The sequence below is a fragment of the Phaseolus vulgaris genome, chromosome 11 (assembly GCF_051622355.1).
Source record: "Phaseolus vulgaris cultivar YP4 chromosome 11, ASM5162235v1, whole genome shotgun sequence".
Lineage (NCBI taxonomy): Eukaryota > Viridiplantae > Streptophyta > Magnoliopsida > Fabales > Fabaceae > Phaseolus > Phaseolus vulgaris.
In genome coordinates this window covers 45,241,773-45,268,327 of record NC_143508.1, presented here as the reverse complement: position 1 = coordinate 45,268,327, position 26,555 = coordinate 45,241,773, and the positions used below count along the sequence as shown (strand labels likewise).

At 35.1% G+C, this 26,555-nt stretch overlaps 2 protein-coding genes across 3 annotated transcripts; one reads left to right on the top strand and one right to left on the bottom strand.

Moving 5' to 3' along the window:
• Positions 1 to 2,433: 2,433 nt before the first annotated feature.
• On the top strand, positions 2,434 to 6,361 carry LOC137808535 (uncharacterized; the record flags this gene model as incomplete). The annotated part of the gene is made up of 2 exons (XM_068609700.2): positions 2,434 to 6,133; positions 6,282 to 6,361. Coding segments are annotated over 2 exons (3,780 nt in total), but the record flags the coding sequence as incomplete, so codon positions are not given.
• Positions 6,362 to 10,197: 3,836 nt separating this feature from the next.
• On the bottom strand, positions 10,198 to 14,290 carry LOC137823036 (cold-responsive protein kinase 1). 2 transcript variants are annotated; one of them, XM_068628141.2, is made up of 7 exons: positions 14,100 to 14,290; positions 13,456 to 13,566; positions 13,013 to 13,128; positions 12,487 to 12,697; positions 12,165 to 12,402; positions 11,871 to 12,021; positions 10,198 to 10,999 (listed from the first exon to the last, which is right to left on the bottom strand). In XM_068628141.2, exons 2-7 carry the CDS (start codon positions 13,526 to 13,528, stop codon positions 10,619 to 10,621), a joined length of 1,170 nt encoding a protein of 389 aa, XP_068484242.1. In that variant the 5' UTR covers positions 13,529 to 13,566; positions 14,100 to 14,290; the 3' UTR covers positions 10,198 to 10,618. The 2 variants fall into 2 exon arrangements, with proteins under 2 accessions (XP_068484242.1, XP_090153577.1); XM_090297451.1 differs by lacking the exon at positions 14,100 to 14,290 and having other exon boundaries at positions 13,456 to 13,730.
• Positions 14,291 to 26,555: the final 12,265 nt, after the last annotated feature.

Sequence of the window (26,555 nt, the reverse complement as noted above, 5' to 3'; positions counted from 1 at the left end):
TAAAGAAGAGATTGCTCGAATCAAACAAGCCTTGAATCAAACATTCAAGATTAAAGATCTTGGAAATTTAAGATATTTTCTTGGTCTAGAAGTAGCAAGAAGTAAGACAGGAATAATGGTAAATCAAAGGAAATATGCATTGGAATTATTAACAGATGCAGATCTTTTAACTTGCAAACCTGCACCCACTCCTATTGATAATCATGAGAAATTCTCTTATGGAAGTGTTCCTTTCACAGATATTCAAGCCTACAGAAGATTGATTGGAAGACTTATGTATCTCACTAATACCCGACCTGACATAACATTTTTTGTGCAACAACTTTCTCAATTTCTTGCTAAGCCTACAATTGCTCACTATAATGCAGCGATTAGAATTCTCGGATATATCAAAGGGGCTCCAAGTCTTGGTCTATTTTTCTCTTCCACTATCTCTGTTCATCTGAAAGCCTTTTGTGATAGTGATTGGGGAACCTGTAGTGATTCAAGACAATCAGTGACTGGTTTTAGTGTGTATCTTGGGAATTCTCTCATATCTTGGAAATCAAATAAGCAAGGAACAATACCAAAGAGTTCTTGTGAAGCTGAATATAGGGCAATGGCCACTGTTACATGTGAAATTCAATGGCTAACTTATCTTCTTCAAGATTTCATTTCAAAGTTCCTTTTGAGCAACCATATTTTTTATACTGTGACAATGACTCAGCAAGATACATTGCAGCAAATCCAGTGTTTCACGAGCGTACAAAACATATAGAAATAGATTGTCACGTGGTCCGGAAAAAATTAAAGAAGGGTCTCATCCATTTGCTTCCCATTTCCACCACAGAGCAACTGGGTGGAAATGGGAAGCTTTAAGTCCTCAATCTTTTAAGAATATTTGTTCCAAGCTGGGTCTCATCAATATTTGCTCCTCAACTTGTGGCGGGTATTAAAGGATACGGATACTAGAGTTATAGAAAGATCCTAATATTAATTGGGTGTCTTTTCTAATTATCAGTTGTTTGTTTCTCTTTATAGAGAAGAAGAATTTGATGTCTTTTCTAATTATCAGTTGTTGTTTCTCTGTACAGAGGTGAATAACCTTTATTTTGTCTTGTGTGTTATGATTCTAGTATTTAATTATTGATTTTTTTTCCTCTTTAGTTAAACCTATAATGAGTGAGTGTACTACTTGTATATATTCAGACCATTTGTTTTTTATTTGTATATAAGAAAGAAGAGATATTCATTCTTATATCCTTTGTCTTCAGTCTTCAGGTTTACTCTTTTGTTCATCTCTGTTCTCTTTTGTTCATCTCTATTCTATTTTGTAATAACGTGTTCCCTTAATTTGCTGGATGAACACCCCGAGTGTTCTCCATAAAGCTTATTGAGATTCAGAAATTCTAGACATCTTTTGGCATAGTACAAACATGTATGCTTGTTTCTTCTTCTTGATAAGATGGAAGATAAATTGGATAAAGATAAATTGTTGTATAGTTTGAAACAATACAGTTTCAACCAATCTCCATATGCACATTATTAATTCTTTCTCCTAATTGAAAAGTGTGGCTAAGTCTGATATGGTGATTAGTTGGAACAATCGGAAAAGAACATTTTAAAAAGAACAAAAGATTCCTTGTTCTCATCACTTACTGTACCGGTCCGCACCGGACGACCGCAGGATACTCATGGTAAAATCATCACAAAACCCTGCGTCTTATACGACTCTTCGTCCTTCCATGACCTCTAGCCGGACGAACGAGTGGTTTATGTCGAATAAATCTAATTTAATCCGGAACGTGGTTACACGTGTAGAAAAGAGCAGTTATAACAACCATTGACGAAGTAAAAACACGTCCTCTAAACCACTCCCCTGGTTTTCAGGAAACCACCAGGCACGACCCAAAGACCACTAAGCATGTCTCTAACCATCAACTGATTGGCCCACATGGCCAAGGCCCAGGTCAACCTACTAAAGGGACTTCTGAAAAGGGGGGAAAGGTACGTTTTCCATACTATCAGAGAATTCTCACTTGAGCACCATCGCTGACTTGAGCGTCGGAGTGCAATCGCAGGTACCCCCGCCGGCCGACCGAAGCACGCGAAGAGAAAGAAGACTTGAAGAATAGGACAACCAAGAGTGAAGAAGACACCTTGTATCGACGTGGATCAACATTACTCAGTCCCCAATATCCATACAGGTACAATTGGCGCCCACCGTGGGGCCCGAGTAATCATTATTCCCAGACCCAAGGATCCCAACGCTTGAAGATGGACTCAACGGCAAACAACAACAATGATATCTCCGAAGAGCATAGGACCATACTCCAAACCCTCCAGATTCAGATGCAGGAGTTACTCCAAAAAGGAGTCATCGATCAACTTCGCCAGGATGAAGAAAGGAAAAGACGAGAAGAAGAGCGTCAACAACACGCAGAGGAGATAACACAATTGAAAGAACAGAACAAGAGATTGTTGGATAGACTTGAGCAATCTGAACGCGAAGGGCATTCACGTGCACCTTCTCCATCACCGTTCCAATCAGGAACAAGAACAATAGCCCAGGCTATACCTCACACGTCACTCGTTCAACACACCCGTCAGAGTGCAAAGCCAGTAACCCCAAACGAGGTAGCAAACCCGAAAGGCCATCCGTTCACTGATGACATCATAGCCACTCCTCTCCCTGACAAGTGGAGGGGCCTAACGATAAACCTTTATGACGGTTCCACAGACCCAGACGAACATCTGAATATATTTAGAACTCAAATGACCCTTTACACAACCGACCGAACGGTATGGTGTAAAGTCTTCCCCACCTCTCTCAGGGAAGGCCCCCTTGGATGGTTTTCGGACCTTCCACCCAATTCCATTGCAAGCTTCGACGCTTTGGAATTGAAGTTCACCACGCAATACGCCACAAGTAGACCTCATCGGACATCCTCCATGTCTCTTCTAAATGTCAAACAAGAAAGGGGAGAATCATTGAGAACATTCATGAACAGATTTAGCAAAGTGTGTATGAACATTCGTAATCTTAATCCAGAAATAGCCATGCATCATTTGGTCTCGGCCATACTACCAGGAAGGTTCACTGAAAGCCTTATCAAACGACCTCCGTGCAATATGGATGAATTAAGAACAAGAGCAACAAAGTTCATGCAGATAGAAGAACATATTGACTATCATCGAAAAACTTATGCTGAGAACACGGACAATAGCAAAGGAATTCGTCCCCCCACAATACCGACCGACCGAGAACGACATCGCCCCAATAGGGGACCCCGTTTCCACAACTACACTCCCTTGATTGTACCAAGGGGTAAGGTTCTCGACGAAGCACTGCAGATTGAATTGATTCCGACATTGAGGCCATCACAAACCCCTCCCAATGCCGACACCAATAAACGTTGCCAATACCATCGTAACTATGGCCACACGACCGAAGGATGCCAAGCACTGAAAGATAAAATTGAAGAGCTCGTCCAGGCCGGTCATCTGCGCAAGTTCGTGAAAACCACCATCACTGCACCCAGGTCACCCCAGCGTGATCATGATCCCCGCGAACGTTCGGGACGAAGAGACGACCGTGACAACCACTATCGTTCAAACAGAAGAAAAAGAAGCGAAAGTCCGATCAGACGAACGAGGCCTAAAAGCGAAAGCCCTGAACGTAGAAGTCGAACTAAACAAAAAGTTCGCACAGTCATCAATACAATCGCTGGACCGGTGTCGCTCGGTCAGCCCCCTCAAGAAATTAATTACATTGCAGGTGGCTTTGCGGGTGGAGGATGCTCTAATTCGGCAAGGAAAAAACATTTGAGGGCAATTCAATCCGTTCATTCGACTCCCACACAACGCCGACCGCATATACCACCAATCACTTTCACTGACGAAGACTTCACAGCAATCGATCCATCTCAAGATGACCCCATGGTAATAACTGTGGAGATAGATAAATTTGCAATTGCAAAAGTTTTGGTAGATCAGGGTAGCTCGGTCGACATCCTATATTGGGAAACGTTTAAGAAGATGAAGATTCCAGAAGCAGAGATACAACCCTACAACGAGCAGATAGTTGGTTTCTCAGGGGAAAGAGTGGATACGAAAGGATTTATCGATCTATACACCACGTTCGGGGATGATTACCTCAGCAAGACCATCAACATACGATATCTACTCGTTAATGCCAATACATCGTACAATATTTTGCTCGGTCGACCATCTATCAACAGATTGAAAGCCATTGTCTCAACTCCTCATTTAGCTATGAAGTTCCCCTCGGTCAATGGAGACATAGCAACCGTACATATAGACCAGAAGACAGCACGAGAGTGTTATGTAGCTAGCCTGAAGGTGGAGCCGACCCGAAGGCTTTATACCACGTCAGCCGAACGGACCACAGAGCGAAGAGGTCGGTCAACAGAAAGACGCTCCAGAGGAAGAGAATCTAGAAGACACTTGGTCGCTTTAGTCGATCTAGATCCTCGACTGGATGATCCCCGAATGGAAGTAGGAGAAGATCTTCAACCCATATTCCTTCGGGACAAAGACCGGAAAACATACATGGGAACATCCCTCAAACCAGACGACCGAGAGACGATCGGTAAAACATTAACAAAGAACGCTGATCTTTTCGCCTGGACGGCTGCAGACATGCCAGGGGTAAAATCAGATGTGATTACCCATCGATTGTCTGTTTATACAGAGGCCAGGCCGATCGCTCAAAAGAAAAGGAAACTAGGTGAAGAACGGCGGAAAGCCGCACGAGAAGAAACCGAGAAGCTAATTCAAGCTGGTTTTATTCAAAAGGCCCACTATACGACATGGCTAGCCAATGTAGTGATGGTAAAAAAGACGAATGGAAAATGGAGAATGTGTGTAGACTACACAGACCTTAACAAAGCGTGCCCAAAGGACTCGTATCCTCTACCTACTATCGACCGGCTGGTCGACGGTGCAGCCGGTCATCAAATCCTAAGTTTCCTTGATGCTTATTCAGGTTACAATCAAATACAAATGTACCACCGTGATCGAGAAAAAACCGCGTTTAGAACAGATTCTGATAATTTCTTCTATGAAGTCATGCCGTTCGGCCTCAAGAATGCAGGAGCCACATACCAACGACTCATGGATCACGTATTCCACGACATGATCGGTCGGAATGTAGAAGTATACGTTGACGACATCGTCGTCAAATCAGACTCTTGCGAACAACATGTTTCTGACTTAAAAGAGGTTTTTCAAGCCTTGCGTCAATACCGCATGCGTTTAAACCCGGAGAAGTGCGCGTTCGGCGTAGAAGGGGGGAAGTTCTTAGGCTTCATGCTCACACATCGGGGTATAGAGGCTAATCCAGAAAAATGCAAGGCAATCACCGAAATGCGAAGTCCCAACGGACTCAAAGAGATCCAGAGACTAGTCGGCCGTCTCACTTCGTTGTCTCGATTCGTACCTAAGCTTGCCGAACGAACGAGACCCATCATAAAACTTCTGAAGAAGACAAGTAAATTTGAATGGACAGATGAATGTGAACAAAATTTCCAACAGTTAAAAGCATTTCTGGCATCTCCACCGGTCATCCAGAAACCGAACGCACGGGAACCCATTGTGGTCTACCTCGCCGTCTCCAATGAAGCGGTGAGTTCCGCAATGGTACAAGAAATTAAAGCGGAAGAACGACCGGTATATTTTGTAAGTCGAGTCTTACATGACGCAGAAACCCGGTACCAAATGGTCGAAAAAGTTGCCTTCGCTTTGGTCATCACCGCACGACGGATGCGGATGTATTTCCAAAATCACAAGGTCATTGTTAGGACTAACTATCCCATTATGAAGATTCTCACCAAACCTGACCTCGCCGGACGAATGATAGGTTGGGCAGTCGAACTGTCAGAATTCCACATCAAATACCAACCCAGGGGAGCCATCAAGTCCCAAGCCCTCGCCGACTTCACAGCAGAACTCACTCCCTATCTGACCGAACGGACTCCCCGATGGACACTATACGTAGATGGGTCATCTAACAGTCGTTCGTCCGGAGCAGGAGTTGTACTTGAAGGACCAGGGGAGATTGTTGTCGAACAAGCCATGAAATTTGAATTTAAAACTTCCAATAATCAAGCCGAATACGAAGCTATAATCGCAGGTTTGCATCTGGCGATTGAATTGGAGGTAACAAATATAACTTGTAAAAGCGACTCCCGTCTAGTCGTCGGACAGCTTACAGGGGAGTATGAGGTAAGAGAAACATTACTCCAACAGTATTTTCATTTCGTAAAAAATCTTCTAAACAGGTTCAAAGAAATCTCCTTCCAACACGTACGGAGGGAAAATAATACTAGGGCGGATACTCTATCGAGATTGGCTACCCTAAAAAAGAAAGGCGCCCACCGGTCGGCCATACACGTGACCCTGGCTAAACCAAGTGGGCGACTGACACCCAACCTAACTGGATGACTCCCATAAAACAATATCTTACCGATGGTGTATGCGATCCACATTTGGAGAAAACGATGAAGTTACAAGCCGCCCGATACATACTGATTGGCGAAGATCTTTACAGGAGAGGGTATTCCCGTCCCCTCCTAAAATGCCTTGGTCCAGAACAAGTCACTTATGTAATGACCGAGTTACACGAAGGGATATGCGGAACCCATTCAGGAGCGCGGACTATGTCCGCCAAAATTCTAAGAGCAGGATACTACTGGCCGACCTTACAAGGAGACTGCACTGAATACGTTCAAAAGTGCGTGAAATGTCAAGAGTTCGGCACCCTATTGCACCAAAAACCAGAGCATTTGCACTACATCCTATCCCCTTGGCCGTTCGTGAAATGGGGAATGGATATTATCGGACCTTTCACACCCGGAAAAGGGCAATGCAAGTTCCTACTGGTGGGTATAGATTACTTTACCAAATGGATTGAGGCTGAACCACTAACAGCCATCACCGCCCGGAACGTACAAAGCTTTGTGTGGAAAAACATTGTCTGCAGGTTCGGCCTACCTCAGATCATTATCACAGACAACGGTCGACAGTTCACCGACCGTGGGCTAGCTGAATTCTATGAGAAACTTCACATCAAACATATAACGAGTTCGGTCGAACACCCTCAAACCAACGGTCAGGCGGAAGCCGCCAACAAAGTTATTCTCAATGAGTTAAAGAAGAGACTTGGCCCGTCCAAGGGAAATTGGACTGAAGAATTGTTAGAGGTTCTGTGGGCTTGTACTCCCCAGTCAACAACTCAAGAAACACCTTATAGCCTGACGTACGGCACAGAAGCCATGATTCCGGTCGAAATCGGCGAGCCTTCACTACGCCGACAGACGTTAGACCTAGACTTAAACAAGGAAAGTCTACTAGTCGGCCTCGACCTCATCAATGAATTAAGGGACAAATGCAAGATAAGGGAAGAAGCATGCAAGATACGAGCAGCACGAAGGTACAACTCCAAAGTGAAGCCACGAAGCTATCAGAAAGGAGATCTAGTTTGGCGCATGCGCAGCGACGCCCGAAAGGACGGAGGAAAGTTTTCAAGCAATTGGGAAGGTCCGTTCCGCATCTCCGACACAGCAACAGGAGGAGCTTATTACTTAGAATATTTGTCAGGAAAATCTGCACCGAGAACGTGGAATGCCACGCATCTCAAATTCTATTACAGTTGATGAATAAACTTAGTGCACTCTTTCCTCGCTCGGTAGTTTTATCCCTAAGGAGGGTTTTCTACCGAGAAGGTTTTAACGAGGCACTTTAAATCACCAATCTTGGTCAGAAATTCAGTTAATTCACCGTTCATTCGGTCGGAATACATAACGAAAGTTATCCGAATTATAACTTAAACGTTATTCACCAATCTTGGTCAGAAATTCAATTAATTCACCGTTCATTCGGTCGGAATACATAACGAAAGTTATCCGAATTATAACTTAAACGTTATTCACCAATCTTGGTCAGAAATTCAATTAATTCACCGTTCATTCGGTCGAAATACATAACGAAAGTTATCCGAATTATAACTTAAACGTTATTCACCAACCTTGGTCAGAAATCGAAATTATTTATGCCTCGTTCGGCATCAGAATTATTCAGAATTATTTATGCCTCGTCCGGCATCAGAATTATCTTATTACTTTAATGTAATCAGAATTATTTATGCCTCGTCCGGCATCAGAATTATCTTATTACTTTAAGGTAATCCGAATTATTTATGCCTCGTCCGGCATCCGAATTATCTATTAATTCATTAACCGTGCGTTCGGCTAGAATATATAACGAATTATAACTTCAACGTTATTCACCAACCTTGGTCAGAAATCGAAATTATTTATTAATTAACCGTTCATTCGGTCGAGATTATATAACTACGGCTATCCGAATCATATACTTCTTCAAAACCCGGATCTATGCTCACAACAATCTCTGCAACATAAACACGAAAGTAAGAAACAGATACGCTATTAGCCGAACGACCGCAAGAAGAAGGTGCTCACCTTTTAGTTCCGCCTACTGCTTGGACGACCCATAAAGAGCTATCAGTTCCCACGTAGGGAGCCTACACGGTAGTTGATTCACGACCATCAAAATTTCTTGGTCGATGGGAGACAAAGATTCCCAAAGCCGATGGTCAAGAGAGGTGGGATTCTCCGTCCAATAGAATGGAAATTTTGTGCCTCCAGCAGCATTATAGAATAGATTTCGTGCGCCAAGTGTACCGGTCCGCACCGGACGACCGCAGGATATTCATGGTAAAATCATCACAAAACCCTGCGTCTTATACGACTCTTCGTCCTTCCATGACCTCTAGCCGGACGAACGAGTGGTTTATGTCGAATAAATCTAATTTAATCCAGAACGTGGTTACACGTGTAGAAAACCCCTGCGTCTCATACGACTCTTCGTCCTTCCATGACCTCGAGCCTGGGGGGCAAGTGTACCGGTCCGCACCGGACGACCGCAGGATACTCATGGTAAAATCATCACAAAACCCTGCGTCTTATACGACTCTTCGTCCTTCCATGACCTCTAGCCGGACGAACGAGTGGTTTATGTCGAATAAATCTAATTTAATCCGGAACGTGGTTACACGTGTAGAAAAGAGCAGTTATAACAACCATTGACGAAGTAAAAACACGTCCTCTAAACCACTCCCCTGGTTTTCAGGAAACCACCAGGCACGACCCAAAGACCACTAAGCATGTCTCTAACCATCAACTGATTGGCCCACATGGCCAAGGCCCAGGTCAACCTACTAAAGGGACTTCTGAAAAGGGGGGAAAGGTACGTTTTCCATACTATCAGAGAATTCTCACTTGAGCACCATCGCTGACTTGAGCGTCGGAGTGCAATCGCAGGTACCCCCGCCGGCCGACCGAAGCACGCGAAGAGAAAGAAGACTTGAAGAATAGGACAACCAAGAGTGAAGAAGACACCTTGTATCGACGTGGATCAACATTACTCAGTCCCCAATATCCATACAGGTACAACTTACGATTAAAAGAAAAATGCATAGACAATGTTTTGCTGGATAATGGAGGAGTTTTGGTTGAAGTATATTGGCGTGGAGATCACACCACTTGTTTTGACTTAGTTCATCACCCTGCAATTATTTTAGGCATCATTTTCCAACCATGTTAATGTCCTTGAAGTTTCTCTTTCTCTTGCTGTCAAGGAAAGTCTAGCTATTCAAACTCCAAAATTTATTATGAGGATTTTCATTTTAATAAATCTAGGCACTTCAAGTCCTACATCCACGAAAAGTCAACAAAAATATTATTATTCCATATGTAATTTTTCTAGCAAAAACTGCAAACCTTCTCATGTAATTTTCCTGAAATAAATTCTTGCACAACTTTTCAAGAATAAGTTGTGAATCTGTCAAAAATTACAAATCCTCTTCTACAGCTATTCAAGTCCCATATACACTCAAGAAAAACTTATTGAATTGTGGTGACAACACTTATATGAACTCTTTATTTTGTTAGTATGTTTTTACTTTTCTTTTATTAGCTTGAGAGCTTTTAGTACTATGATCTCCTTCACCATGTGTAAATTTAGTGTACAATTACTATATTAAGTCAAGACAGGTAATGATTAGGAAACGAGTGTTGAAATTCTTAGCCATTTATATAACTAAAACGAGTTCATTTTGCATTAACTGGAATAAAGAATTTTCATTATACAAATGTTGACAGTACAACACACGAATCATGTCAGAATCAAATATTAAACTCAATTATGAGCATAATAATACAATCAGAAAGTCACAGAAAAATAATGCAAATCTACATTTGAGAAGATCCTTGAGAGGATTACAATTTGCATACTAAAGGGAAGTGTGACATACGAGCCAGCATTGTTCTTAAGCAAAGACCACCAGCATAAGAGCCACAAAAAACCAAGCCAAAAATAAACAATGCCCTGATTCAAAATACTACGGTATTATGGCCTAGATAGATCAAAAAGTTTGCCCAACCGATGGATTACAATATTGAACTCATGACAATTGATTAATATAGAATGAGAAGAAAATATTAGACAACAAATTTACACTCTGCTTTGTAGCCAAAAAAGGCAGCAAAGATTTCTTCAGAATGAGGGGGGGAATCAAGGCTACCTTGTGACAATCAAATTAATTGCTTCGATCATATATTGCTGTGAAGGTCATGGTAGCAAAAGAGCTCATGGTTTCTGAAGAAGATGACTCATCTTGCTTCCCTTCAGCCAACAAAAAATTACCTTTCTCTTCAGACTTGCCCTTTTGTTTCCCTGCACTTTTGGCTTCCACAAATTCAAATATCATGCCTGGTTTTGTCACATTCTCCTCATTCAAATCTTTTTCACCTAAAAGCATTTCAAGCACAGTGGACATAGAGGGCCGGAGGTGAGGAGAATCCTGAGTGCAAAGGAGACCAATTTTACAAAATCTGATTGCCTCCTCAATATTGAAGTCTCCATCTAGAAAAGCATCCACCAATTTTTCTGTCTCCCCACCCTCATACAAATCCCAAGCCTGTAAGACACATCGACTTTTGAGTTTCCATCCACTTAATGGTGATGATGAACATTAATATCCTCTTACTACCACTAACCCCACATCCATTTTCAATTCAAATTCAAAGATATTCATGAGAAGGATCTATAAGCTATGCTGTTTGATCCAAGCTCTTTAAACCATATAAAGTTTCAAAATTTTGAGGAAATATGATTTTTCACTCCCTATTGATCCCAGGTTAAGTATGCCTTAGTTGTACAAATTTACATTACAAGAGCTCATTCTGTTATGATGGCTACATTGCATCTATTGAAAATGTCTTATTGCAAGCATAGTAACAAGTTTCTTAGCAAACAGTCATAGTCATGTTCATGTATGCTTGCTTATTAATAACCGTGAAAATGAACAGTGAAACTATAATCTATAGAGACAGAATCAACCATGTTACTTAAACAAATATAACTTGTTTCCCGTAGAGTGTAGCAGCTCTAGGCCAAAAACCAAGAGGTTTCACCCATAAGCCCATCTTCTTAGTTGGAACTTTAATGTCAACATGTTAATCCTCTTTCTTAATGTGTATGAAATAGTTAACACGAATTAAAAAGACTACCACAAGAAAAGAGGAAATGATTTATTTTGGGATGAACACAAGGTCTGATATGGCTTCTCCTATTTTCATTTATCTTTAATTATCGACAAATTTTTTAAAGATTGTTACCAGTTAAGTTTCAGAAAGTCAAGATGGGAAACAGATGTGGCTGCTTCGCCACTGATAGAGGGAAGAAGAAAATGAAGTGCCATTGAAAGAGCATAAAAAATAAATCCTCAACTGCATCTAATTGCTTTTACCTGTTCAACATTTTTATTAAGGAAGGTAGTTACTACTTACCCTTGTGAGAAGATACTGTTCTTCATCAGGTAAACGTCTATTTGTGTTAGGCCTTCCGCTAACAATTTCTAATAATAAAACTCCAAAGCTATAAACATCTGATTTTCTAGTCACTTGATTTCGGATTGCATATTCAGGTGCTAGATAACCACTACAATACCAAATCAGGAGAACGAATAAGAACAAGATGAGGGAAAAAAATGCTAATAAACCTGAAAATTCTAAAAATCTGCAATTTCACAATATGAGCTAATTGAAAAAGTGCAGCAATTGAAGACAAACTGGTGAGCTTACGCTGTTCCAGCAACACGTGTACTGATATGGGTCAGGTTTGGTGGAATAAGCTTTGCAAGCCCAAAATCTGAAATTTTTGGCTGGAGATCTTTGTCGAGTAGTACATTGCTTGCTTTTATGTCTCTGTGGATAATTTGTGGCCGAACCTCTTCATGAAGGAATGCAAGGCCCCGGGCAACACCTACACAAATGTTCCTTCTTGTAGACCAACTGAATTGGATGCTACTGTGGCCTGAACCTGTAAACTCACAAGGATTAGTTCATAATTAAGATAGTTCTTTTAACAATCCATACTCATACCACATGACAACGATTCAATTACCAATAAGTGTTTGTGCTAGGCTGTTATTCTCGAGATAGCCATATACCAAAATCCTGTGCTTGCCTTCCACACAACATCCATGCAACTTAACCAGATTCTCGTGCTCTATACTAGAAATCACCTTGATTTCTGTCAAAAACTCTCGGACCCCTTGTCTTGATTCAGCTGATAAAACCTTTATAGCTACCTGAGAACCATTTCTCAGCTTTCCCTGAACCATGGAGAAAGCTATCAGTCACTGAAATAGAAAAGTATAGAAAGAAGCGTAACACATGCTTTTATTTAAACTCATGATAAACTTCTGCATAAGTACTTATAGAAGAAGAAAGTAAAATGCATTGAGTTTCTCCATAAGCTATAAAAGTTAAGTGCACAAGTGTTAGGTAGCTCCTGGAAAAAACTCAATTAATTTTACCTTCTTAGTTTCGTTTCCTACAAAAGCTTATTGAGAATTTATCCAATCAGAACCTTAGTAGGTCTAAGAAATCTTCATAAATTCTAGATGATACCATATTGCTGCAATCACCTTATAGACTTCTCCAAAACCTCCCTGCCCTATCTTGTTTGCAGGACTAAAACCTGCGGTGGCATTTCGCAGTTCCTTGTAAGTGTAGATATTGACATTCTGAATTTCTGAAACATCTGTTGCAGCATATACATAGTAACTTGATTAAAATACGGAACATTTTGATCATATCAATGTTTTGTACATACTGTAAAAACAAAGCATATAAAAAATTGGCTCATGCTTCTGAGTATTGTAACAGTCTCCACCTACCCAAACCCTTTTCAAAAACAAAGATTCAAGTAATAAAAAAAAAGGAGGGGGACCCTAAAACTGGATTATTATGTTTTGTAGTTTATGGAAACACCAACAAGGACCAAGTCTTGGAACAATTCAATTGAATAAATAATTTCACAAAATCAGAAGCTCATCCATGGAAGACTACATGATATATTAAAGTATACCTAAATCAACTCCGGTCAATCGAGTGTCTGAGGAAGATCCTTTCTTTCTGAAAAGATGAAAGCAACAAGTCATCAGAGTAACCCTCCTGCTCCAATTGATCAAACCTAGTGCTGTAAATGTGAAATAGATAACTGAGAATCCTCTTGAAATCTCTCAAAATCTCCAACCCCTCAAAGGGTTCCTCAGAAAACAAAAATCCTGTTCAATTTTTAGCAGCAGTTGCAGGGAACTTCTGCTACTGAGATAATATGCAATTAAAGAAATATCTTTGCATACAAACACTCCTATCAAAGAATAATGAACAACATTCAACCCTAAAAAGTAATATTAAACATTAGTTATTCTAACCAACACGAAAAACCAAGATCCAAAGTCAATCCTTTGTTTCTTTCTTTATGAAAAGTCAACCTGGCTTATTTCTTTGCGTAACAAAGTAAAATAACATTCCATAGCTATCACACTCTTCAATTGTGCTCACAAAAACTCGAAAATGATAGAAGGGTATATCCTATATGACATATGCAACAATTAAATATACGAAACTGCAACAAACTACAATCTTAACAACTCTAAGAACCAAATCTAACTTCCTTCCCACATTTCTTATCAAATGAAATTGAACTATAACCATAGATAAACCTACATGAAGAAGAAAACCAGTTTTCTCAAACCAAGTCTTTGAAGATGTGATTTATTATAGAGAGAGAGAGAGAGAGATAGAGAGAGACAGAGACAGAGAAACCATGTTTCTTCTGTGAAGTTATGAGCTTGTTTTTAAAGCATGGAAATATGAAAGTATTTAGTTGCAAAATTAGAATAATACTTAGTAAACTTGGACTTGGACTCTGTCATAAGGGTCTATATACAAAAAATTTAATTTAGTCTAATTTTATAAAATTTACTTTAAGCACTTTTCTCTCCATATTGTTATTAATTAATACTAATATAACAAATAGAAAAATAATTATGACACAATATATTGTTAATTATGTAAATATTTTTAAATATAACAAATGCATCTTTCTATTGAGAGATTAGAACTCAACCTATTTTTCTCACCTCCAAGTTTTACTAGTCAATCTTATATTTCATTAGAAGAATATTATTATATGAATGGAAATCAAATTAATGTATTTATTGATCATATTTTAATTTGTACAATAGACCCATTAGACTAGCTGAAAGGGTGTTAGAATAACTCTTTTTTCTATATTAAACTCTAGAGTTTAATTATTAGATTACAGATTCGCATTGAACATGAGGGTTAAAACTTTAAAACAATTTGTTTTTGTACAACCGAGTATCAAATACACCTAGACTTATGGTCCACCAATCCTGATTTTATCAGACATTTGATAGGTACTCAGTTTCTTGGCAAATAATTTTGGTGGCTATAATCCAGATATTATACTCAGACATCCTAAGTTGGTCTTAAGATATTAATTATTTCACTACAAGAAAATCATGAAATAGAAATCAATTTGTAGAAACTAAAATAATTAGTTGTAATAGTAACTAAATTAGAGACCATTTTAGAAACTAAAAAGAAATTTGGTTTCTAAATTAGTTTCTACTATTTTCTATTATTGTTAAATAGTTTCTAAATTGGTATCTAATTAGCAACCAAAGTTTTTGCTACCAAATTTAGAAACTAAATAATTGGTAGTTAAAACCTTAGTTGCTAATTAGATACTAATTTAGAAACTATTTAACAATAATAGAAACTAATTTAGAAACCAATTTTTTTTTTAGTTTCTAAAATGGTCTCTATTTTAGTTCTTATTGTAACTAATTATTTTGGTCTCTAAAAATTGGTTTCTATTTCATAATTTTTTTTGTAGTGTTTGTAAAACATGATTAAGACTTAACAATGTAATTAAATAAGTATTAGGTGTGGACTTAACTTAAGATAATATTTGTTTTTAAGGAAAAACTATAAATAAAAAAAGCACATGAAGAGAAGTAATGAATATCTAACATTGAACTTATAAGTTGAATATAATCACATCTTGACTGTAGTGTTAGAGTGTTTTTACATGTAATTTAACTCTTTTTTTTAAAAACAAGAAAAAGAGTGGCCGAAAGTTTGAAGAGCCTAATAAAAAATATACCATTTTGTAAAAACAGTTTTAATTAAAATATATGTTTTCAAAGTATATAGAAATTTTCGTTATAAGATGTGAAAATATTTTATTTTTTCTAAAATTTAACTTTCATTTTATGTCATAAAATGCAGAAAAGTGCCGTAGAATTTTCAAAAAAAATCTAACTTTTATCTTAACATACCATTATAATTTAGGATGGTGATATTTTGACACTTAAAAAAATAACTATTTAACAATTTAAATTGTTAATAAATTAAAATATTTTTTATTTTTAAATTAGAATACTAATACATGCTATTCAAACTGCTTTGGTTGCTGAGTTTTATGGAGTTATACATGCTATGGAGGAAACTCAAAAGATGGGACTTACTAATGTTTGGCTTGAATGTGATTCGGTCTTGGTTTGTGTTGCGTTTACTGCTAGGACTAATGTTCCGTGGATGCTTCGTAATCGATGGAATACTTGTCTTAATTACTGTGGGACAATCAGGTTTAAGGTTACTCATATTTTTCGGGAGGGGAATGCATGTGTTGATAAGTTGGCTAATTTAGGGTTCATTCATAGAGAATCATTTCATTGGTATAATAGACTTCCATCTAGTCTGTTCTTAAAATTCTTTATATATAAGTATAGTCTACCTATGTATAGTTTTTGTTAACATGTGGGTTTTGGTCTAATCCCCATATTTTTGTATTTTCTTTCTTTTTCTTTTTTTTAATAATATTTTTTTCATGTGATGGCAGATGATTATTGTTACTTGAGGTGTCAGCCTTGCTGAGATGTCAAGTTGCATAGTAATACCTAACATGAAAACTTTTATAAAAAAAAATAAAAATAGAATACTAATAAATATTATTATATTGTCAAAGTAGGTTATTGATTACGTGTTTTTTTTAGTGAGAAACTATATTTTTTCTATAATTTTTGTGACTAAGTAGACATAACTAACAATTGTTCCACATGCCCCTTTCCTTCTACATTCCTTTACCCTTATTAAGGTTTACGACTTGTAACAACACGTTTATTCCACGCATTTCTTCGATAATATATAACCAAATTTTTCTATATGTAATTTATAGAAGGGAAATTATTTTAAAAAATAAAATCAGTTTTAATAAGTTAAAATTAATTGATACAAAAAATTAAAATAACAATTTAAATAAGTAATATTAGAGAATTTATGTAGAGTTATTCCTCATTTTCTCTTCTTATTTTTATCTTAGTCTAACAGCAATACACAATTACTTTTTTCTTTTTTTTTTATCAGCAGCAATACACAATTACTTATTAGTTATTTATTTTCTTCCTAGAGTTATTTTCGGAGTGAATTGGTTTCTCCTAATATATATATATATATATATATATATATATATATAATTATAATTTAATAATGGATTATATATATATATATATATTCTAATTGTAATAATAATAATAATTATTATTATTATTATTATCAATTAAAATCACAATTGGTTTTTATTTGAATAAAATTTACAGAAATGTGGTTTTAATGTTTTTTGTTTAAATGTAAGGGGAAAAAGGTTTTCATGTGAAAAAGAACATGTATGAAAAAAAGAAAAATGTTGAAAAATTATTATAAGTTAAAATATTTTTATAAGATAAAAAAAACTACTAAATATTAGTTTATGTCTTGAACAAGCTGAAATGTAGTAAAAAAGGAATTTAAAAAAAATATCTAAATCTCAATTGTTTCAAACAAGCAGAAATATAGGAAAATTAAATTAAATGATAAATAAAAATATTATTATGCCTCTATTCCAACAATCAAAATCGATAATTGGGCACAGAAATTAATTTTGCAGATATAATTTGCAAAAAATAAATTTTATTTCTGCACAATCGTTTTTTCATAGAAATTTAACATCTTCGATCATTAAAAATATTGATTCCAGTATACTAAATTTGATAATGAAGAATTGTCAAATTCATTATTTATATTTATATATCTATACCTATATATAAAGGGATTCATGTTAAATGCTCTTAATTTTTTTTCTTATTTTATCCTTATATTAATATTTAATTTTATTATTGTATTATGGTCATTGTGTCATTTTTTTATTCTCCTCTTAATTGTTTTTAATTTTTTTCTCATTTTATCCTTATATTAATATTTAATTTTATTATTGTATTATGGTCATTGTGCCCTTTTATCTATATATAAAGGGATTCCCCTCTTAACTGCTCTTAATTTTTTTTCCTATTTTATCCTTATATTAATATTTAATTTTATTATTGTATTATGGTCATTGTGTCATTTTTTATTTTTCTCTTAATTGCTCTTAATTTTTTTCCCATTTTATCCTTATATTAATATTTAATTTTATTATTGTATTTGGTCATTGTGCCCTTTCTTATTTTTCTACAATATTTGGTATACGTAATGGAGCGGTTTTGAATTGAAAGAGAGGTGAAAAAGCGGTATTGAATTGAAAGAGGAGTGATTATGAATTGAAAGAGATAATTTATTTTGAAAATTAATTGCATAATAAGAGAGTGTATGTTGTATGAGAGAGAAATAAATTTAATAAAATATTTGAAATAAATGGAGCAACTCTTTGAATTGAAAAAGATAATTTATTTTGAAAATTAATTGCATAATGAGAGGGAGGGTTTGTTTTATGAAAGAGAAATAAATATTAAGAAATGTGAGTAGTGATTATTACTGAGCGGTTACGACTTTCTTCATTAGTTTTCACCGTCACCATTTACATCCACTTTCTTACGAATGAGTAGTTTTCACCAGTTACATTCACTCCCTTATAAGAAGTAGTTGAGCGGTTATCACTCTCTTCCACTTCCTTATAAGGAGTAGTTTTTCACCGTTGCATCCAAAGAAAAAAAAATGCTCATAAATTTTGACACATTTTGAACCCTCTTCCTTCACGCTCCATGTTCTTCTCTTACTCTCACCCATCTTAGTCCCTATTCAATCACCACTATACAACAACAATCACTTCCTCCTTTTCGCACTTCCCAAAGCGTTCGAAGCAGAGACGTGTCTCATTTTTTTAGGATTTCAACATTTTTGTTTCTATTGCTTTCTTAATTTTTTTTTTATATTCTTGTATGAATCCTAAGCCCAGCTTTGCGGACGAAGTTTTTATGTCTACGGGTGCTTTGATCTATTAGATATTACATAAGTTGGAAGTTTGGTAATTTGTATTTAGTTTATTATTTTATTTTTTTCAACTTCTTTGCCATAGAAGATGTGGATTCAATTGATATGGTGATAGATTCTACAACTTCCAACATACAACCATTTGCATTATGTTTTGACATTGTTTGCTGGTCCATTTTTTTTAAACCTTAATTTTAATCTTGATAACCTTATAAAGTTCAATATTACACCCAAGTTAAATCAAAATTTAATATTCAAAAACAATAAAATGGAAATATAAAAAAATTAACATAAAATTTTAATAAAACTATTATCCTGCATTTAGATAATTTACATATCTTCTTATATAAATTAATATTTATTAAAATTATATAAATATATAAATAATAAAAATGAAAAAATACGAATACACAGAAAGGTCGTGCCTGTGTTTCTGCTCGTTTATATAAAGGATATAACTCTTTGTAACTACTTTTTAATAACTCTTTTGTAACTACTTTTTAATAAGACTGTTTTATTATTTATCTTATATATAAAAGATAAACTTTTTCGTGTGATTTTTCAATGAAGCTTTTTACTTTCTATTAAATTAAAATATTTATGTTATTTGAGGAAATACATAATTGCATAATATATATAATAATTATTGCATAATCTCTCATCTAAAAAATAGTTATTTAATTTTCACTTTTTTCCTTACAAATACATTTATTTTTATATTTTTATATTTTAACACATACGTGAAAGCCCGTGTATTTATATTAGTATATTAAAAAATAAAAATAAAAAGATTAAATAATAAAAGTTTTGATATAGTAAGTTACTGGTGAATATAATTCGGAGAGTGTAAATAAAATTGTGGAAGAAAAGTAATAGGTTAAGAAAATAGTTATATGAGTAAAATACAACATACGTACACTAAAATTAAGAAAAATTTATTAAAATAATAATTTTGGTACTTTTTTTTTAAATGGGTAAAAAATTAAAAAATAATACTTAAATGAATAAGTACATAGAAGCATTAATTCAAACCGAAAAAGTCTTGCTCTCATCTGAAAAGTCTTGCTCTCATTTACAATTTTGATATTCACCATTATTATACTTGTTAAGAAGTCGTGCTTATATATAAACTTTTAATTTATTTTGATAGAAGTCGTACTTTTAAATATAATTTCTATTTTTTTTATATATAAAAGTTGTGTTTTTACGATTTTTAATTTTTCAAGAAGTTATGTTACCATGTACGATTTTTAATTTATTTTATAACAACTTTTAATTTATTTTTTATTGAAGTTGTGTTTTCACACATGACATCCAATTTTTAATAATATTTCTATGTAGTTATTTCTATTTTGTGTTATGGTTAATTTTAAATTTTATTTAATATTATTTATTTTAATGATAATAAGTTATTTTTAAAAAAATTATATAACATTATTTATTTTAGAAATAGTTTTTTTCCATAACTATTTAAATTATATTTCTTATGGAGAAAATAAACAATATTGAGAAAATAAGATTACACAATAACTAAAAAAATATATATTAGTGAAGACACAAATATTATAACATAGATTTTAATTGTTTATATGAACAATTTTCTTGATTATGGATTTTGTTTCAACGAAAAGAAAGTGGTTGACATTCTTGACTATTTGTGTGTCAAAAATAAAATTTAAACTTATTTAAAAAGAAAAATAATTCTCATATTGAATAAGATGAAATCAAATTTTATAAGCTTTATAATTTGTTTGTTGTCTATAAACGAGGTCAACAAATGTGTGAATGACAAGAGGTAATAATACGATTATGATTTTCGAAACGTGACGAGGAAAATGCAGCAGCACCAAGAGTATACAAATGATCGGTGGTGAGCAAGAGAAAAAGGGAAAACGATCGTGAAGAACACGGGATAAGAATGCAGAGAGATAAAGTGAAAGAGTAAAGTAGAAAGAGATATTGTATTATTATTAGTATTCCTGTTTGAATAAGGTACAAAACAGGTAATATAAAGGAAAATGAAAAGAAACAAAAAAGGCATGGGTTATAAAAGAACAAGGCCCAAAGTAAAAGGGTTACACAAAGTAAAATAGGGCCCAAGAAGAAGCCCAGCAATAAGATTAAAACCCTCCCTTAAGCTTGGAATATATATTCTTCATTCCAGTTTGGACTTAAGATTTTTGAAAACAGCAAGGGCCAGGGGTTTAGTTAGAATATTTGCAGTTTGCATGGCAAAAGAAATAGGAAGCAATTTGAGGAGACTGGTATTAAGTTTTTCTTTTACAATATGACAATCGATCTCAATGTGTTTGGTTCTCTCGTGGAAAACCTGGTTGGATGCGATTTGAATGGTTAACTGATTATCGCAATAGAAAGTGGTTGGTGAAGTGAAGACGAGACCAAGGTCTTGAAGAATGTAAGTTAACCACTGAAGCTCACAAGTAGTAGCTGCTAGAGCTCTATATTCTGCTTCAGAGGAGCTCTTAGAAATTGTTTGTTGCTTCTTGGATTTCCAGGCGATCAGAGACTCGCACAAAAAAACAGAGAAATCAGTTATAGATTTTCGAGAGTCAGGACAAGTGGCCCAATCTGAGTCACTATAATCTTTTAAATGAATAGGACTACGGCTAGAAAGAAAAATACCAAAACCAGGGTTGCTTTTGAGATACCTTAATATTTTGAAAGCAGCTTGTTGATGAAACTTGGTGGGTGCAGAGACAAATTGACTGAGATTGTTAATGTTGAAGGCAATGTCAGGTCTAGTGTTTGTAAGGTAGATTAATCGCCCAATAAGTTTGTGGTATGCTGAGGTTTCGTCTCTATTGAGAGGAATACCTTCAATTGATGAGAGGTGGGAAGAATGCGTCATAGGTGTAGGCATAGGTGCACAGTCTTGCATACCCGTTTCATGAAGAAGATTAATAGTGTATTTTCGTTGACTAAGATGAATTCTAGAATTGTTGCGGGCTACCTTGAGGCCTAAGAAGTAGGTGAGATCACCCAAATTCTTAATCTTGAAAGTCTGGTCCAACATGTTGGTTATATTAAGAATCTCGGCATGATCATTCCTAGTAAGCACAATATCATCCACATAAACAAGAATAATAGTAGTGTCAATGTCATGACGTTTTAAGAATAAAGAATGATCAGCTGAAGATAAAATGTAGTTTTGTGAAATTAAGAAAGTTGACAGTTTTTCATACCATTGCCTTCCAGCTTGCTTAAGGCCATAGAGAGACTGCTGAAGTTTACAAACATTGTTGTTAGGAAAAAGAAGTCCAAGGGGAGGCTGCATGTAAACCTCTTTATGCAAGTCTCCATGTAGGAATGCATTATTAACATCCAATTGTGTAAGAGACCAGTTATGAGCAGCATCGAGAGAAAGGATGAGACGAAGAGTAGTTAATTTTGCAACTGGTGCAAAAGTATCCAAGAAATCAAGACCTTCCAACTGAGTGTAACCTTTGGCAACCAAGCATGCCTTGTAACGACCTACAGTCCCATATGATTTGTATTTAATTTTATAAATCCATCTACAACCAATAGTCTTCTTACCAGGTGGAAGGGAAGTAAGTTGCCATGTTTGATTGGCGTCAAGAGCATCTAATTCAGCTTTCATTGCTTGCTGCCAGCAGGTTTATTTGAATGTTTCATTATAGTTGTGTGGCTCCATATGGGATGAAATAGAAAGAATCATATGCTTAAAACTAGGTGATAAAGCATGGTATGAAACCTAATTGCTAAGGGGATAGTGAGAACTTACATTGTGTACAGCTGGCAAATCAGTTTGAAAATCTTCTAAATAAGCTAGAGGTCTCCTTGATTTTATTGAACACCGAGGGGGAGGATCAACAACATTTTCAACATTGGTGGTGGCAATAGTTTTAGCAGTATAAGATGTAGTGGAAAAAGAGATATCACATTTTGAATCATAATTGGGAGGCAGAGGTAAAGACAAATTATTTGGACTCTATTGAACATCAGTAGTTAATTAATATGGAAAATTAGTTTCATGAAAAATAACATGCCTTGAAACCTCAATTTTATGATTTTTAAGATTAAGAAAAATACAACCTTTGGTGTGATGTCAGAAACCAAGGAAAACACCACGAACAAAACGTGCATCTAATTTTTTTTCTATGTGAAGTGAGAGTGTTAGAGTAGCATAAACACCAAAAAACACGTAAATTTGAAAGAGCACAAAGATTACCATTTAGTTTTTCATAAGAAGAAGAATTTTGTAAAAGGGAAGTAGGAGTACAATTAATTAAGAAAGTTGCATGTTGTACAGCAAAGTTCCAAAACAAGTGAGGTAAATGAGCTTGAAAAAGTAAGTCACGAGTCACATTTAAAAGATGTTGATGTTTGCGTTCAACATGCCATTTTGTTCAGGGGTTTCAACACAGGTGGTTTGATGAACTATACCTTTAGCAAAAAAAAAATATTTCATAGCAAATTTAGCACCATTATCAGTTCTAATAGTTTGAATAGTAGCTTTAAAGTGGTTTTCAATATAAGCAACAAAACTAACTATATGATTACGAACTTCAGATTTATTGTGCAAAAAAAATGGTCCATGTAAAGCAAGAGAAATCATCCACAATAGTTAAAAAATAACGGAAACCTTGCATAGAAATGACAAAACACGGACCCCAAATATCCATGTGAATAAACTCAAAAGATTTTGAAGAACAGGATTTGTTTAAAGTAAAAGGAAGTTTTTTCTGTTTGGCGAGATGACAAGTATCACAAACATCAAACTTCTTAGCAAAAATATAAGGGCATTTAGTGCTCAAAACCATCAATCTTTCATTTGAAACATGTCCCATTCTATGATGCCACAAATTTATGTCCTTAACAGTACAATGTAAAGCAGGAACAATATGAGGTGGAATAGTATTTTTAAAAGTAGAATGTTCAAAAACATACAATCCAGCTCTAGCATCAACTAAACCAATCCTCTTTTTGGTTTGAGTGTTCTGTATCACACAGTTTATGGATGAAAAAATTAAATTGCGGTTAAGATTAGAACACAATCTAGAGGTGAAAATCAAATTAAAAGAAATTTGGGGAATATACAAAACATTAGTAAGGTAGAATTTTAGATTAAAGACAATAGTACCAAATTTTTAGCAAAAACATTTTGGCCATTTGGTAAACTAATTTGAATAGGTGTTATACTTTTATACGTATTAAAAGCAGATAAAGAGGTGCAAACATGATATGTTGCCCCTAAATCTAAAATCCAGTAATTTCCAATTTTTTTTATACTATTGAAACCATAAATGTTACCCGTGGGAGATTGGTATGTTGCTTTGTGTGAGATAAGCAGTGAAGGATCCCACCTAGTTCACATGAGTTGGATTTGCTGGATTGCTGTAGGAATGTTGCCTGAGCAGTTCAGACAACACTTGATATTGTTGTCCAGTGAGGTGAAAATCTCTATTTTCCTGTTTCTTTTGAGAATGCTCGGAAACAACTTCATCAGTAGTAACAACATTATTAACTTGAGCAGTTTTACCATTATAGAATTTATACCCAGGAGGTATCCATGCTTTTTGTAACAAGTGTCAACCGTATGACCATTTCTACCAGTGAGTACATGTTTTTCTGTTATTTTTATAAGTTCTATTATCTTGTCCGGGAAAATCGACTTTACAAAAACACACATTCTCAATGTGGCCATTTTTTCCACAAAAAGTACAAACACCAAGAACACTATTTCGATTGGAATTAACACTACTAATATTGGTCACAGAGAAGTTGTTAGCTAGTTGACGTTCTTGCTGAGCCACCAAAGAAAAAATCTTGGGAATGGGTGGTATAGGTTCCATTAAAAGGACATGAGACTTGATGTTATGATATTGTTCATTTAACCCACACAAGAATTGCATAGCATGATCCTCACATTTTCTTTGACTAATAATCAAAGCAACAGAGTAAGTACATTTTGTTTGACATACACACACAGGATTAGGTCTGAAATTGTCTAGTTCATCCCAAATGATTCTAAGTTTAGTAAAATATTCTGTAACCGAAAAATCTCCCTGATTTAAAGTGACTACTTCAGATCCCAGGTCAGAAATTCTAGAAAGATCTCCTTGGGAATATCTAGTTTTTAAATCGATCCAGACATCTATGGTCATATCCATTCATATTATACTCTGTCTAATAGAAGTAGAGACAAAATGCACTAACCAAGAAACAACCATGTTGTTACACCTTTGCCAAGCTGAATACGTTGGATGGTTCTTGGCTGGGCAGGGATGTGAACCCAGAATGAACTCCACTTTGTTCTTCGCACTCAGTGTCGTCACCATTGATCTGCTCTAAGAATTATAGTTTGTAGAGTCGAGCACCGATGACACCCAAGGGGGCAACAAGATTTTCATTGAGATGTAGGTAAGGAAAATTATTCGTCGATTGGCTTTGTTGATCAGATTGTGTTTGTTACTGTGAATCTTCTTCTGTCATACCTAAAAAAATAAAGAAAGAAATTAGGGCAAGAAAACAAGAAATCAATTAAGAGAAAGAAATTTCAGAGTGCACATCAAAGCTCTTCAAAAAGAAGAGCTCTGATACCATAATACTATTATGATTTCTGAAACGCGATGAGGAAAAATGCAGCGACACCAAGAGTATACAAGCAATCGGTGGTGAGCAAGAGAAAAAAGGAAAAACGAACGTGAAGAACACGGGGTAAGAATGCAGAGAGATAAAATGGAAAAGTAAAGTAGAAAGAGAAATTGTATTATTATTATTATTCCTGTTTGAATAAAGTACAGAAAAGGTAATATAAAGGAAAATGAAAAGAAACAAAAGAGGCATGGGCTAAAAGAAACAAGACCCATAGTAAAAGGATTACACATAGTAAAATAGGATCCAAGAAGAAGCCCAACGATTAACAAGAGGAATAATAATTATGTGAGAACAAGGTAGTTGAAAAACTTTAAATTCTCGGTAAAAAAAAAAAAAAATTGTCTTATCTATTGTAACTGAATGTAAACAAATTCACAAATAAAAACATGATGCATAATTATAAAGTTTAATTAATAGAGGAAGAGTTTATTTTAAACTTGATAACAAATAAAAAAAATATGGTTGAAACTTTCCAGATATAATGTTAGGTAAAAGTGTGATTGTTTTAAAATTTAAGAAAAAACACCAAGGAATATGATTTTTTTTATAGTGCCTATAAATTATTATATATAACTCATGAGATAGAGAGGACAAATGAAATAAATTATCAATTAATGTTTAAGCATATTTTCATTTCCCAAAGTAGATATTACAAATATATCTATCACGAATAATATGAGTAAACTTATTGTATGTGAATGTTTTCTTAATTAAATATTTTATTATTAATTACATTATAAGATATGAGTTTTTATCTAATGATTGAGAAATTATATTAATAGATTGAGCTAAAAAATGATTTGAAATTCAATATCTAAGTTATAACATATTTTATCTCTCCAAAATATATAATTATAAAATTACGAATTTTCAAAGTACTAAAATATTATTTAACTCGAATATGTCTTGATTTCACAACCAAATGAAGATCATGCATTGCAATGATTCACAAAAGTTGAAGAAATGCAAAATTTATGTCTGTGACACAATCATCATGCACATGATGTCCTACCCAACCTACACCAATCTTTCACCTTAAAAGAAAATAGTGTTCTCAACAACAAACCAATAAAATAAAACAACAAACAAGAATACAACAAGAACACATGAAGATTGTGAACTATTAAACTACCTAACTAGTTTCATCATCTAAAATATGATATAAAAAGCTTCAAATCATGACTGAAAACAGGGCAACCATTGAATCCA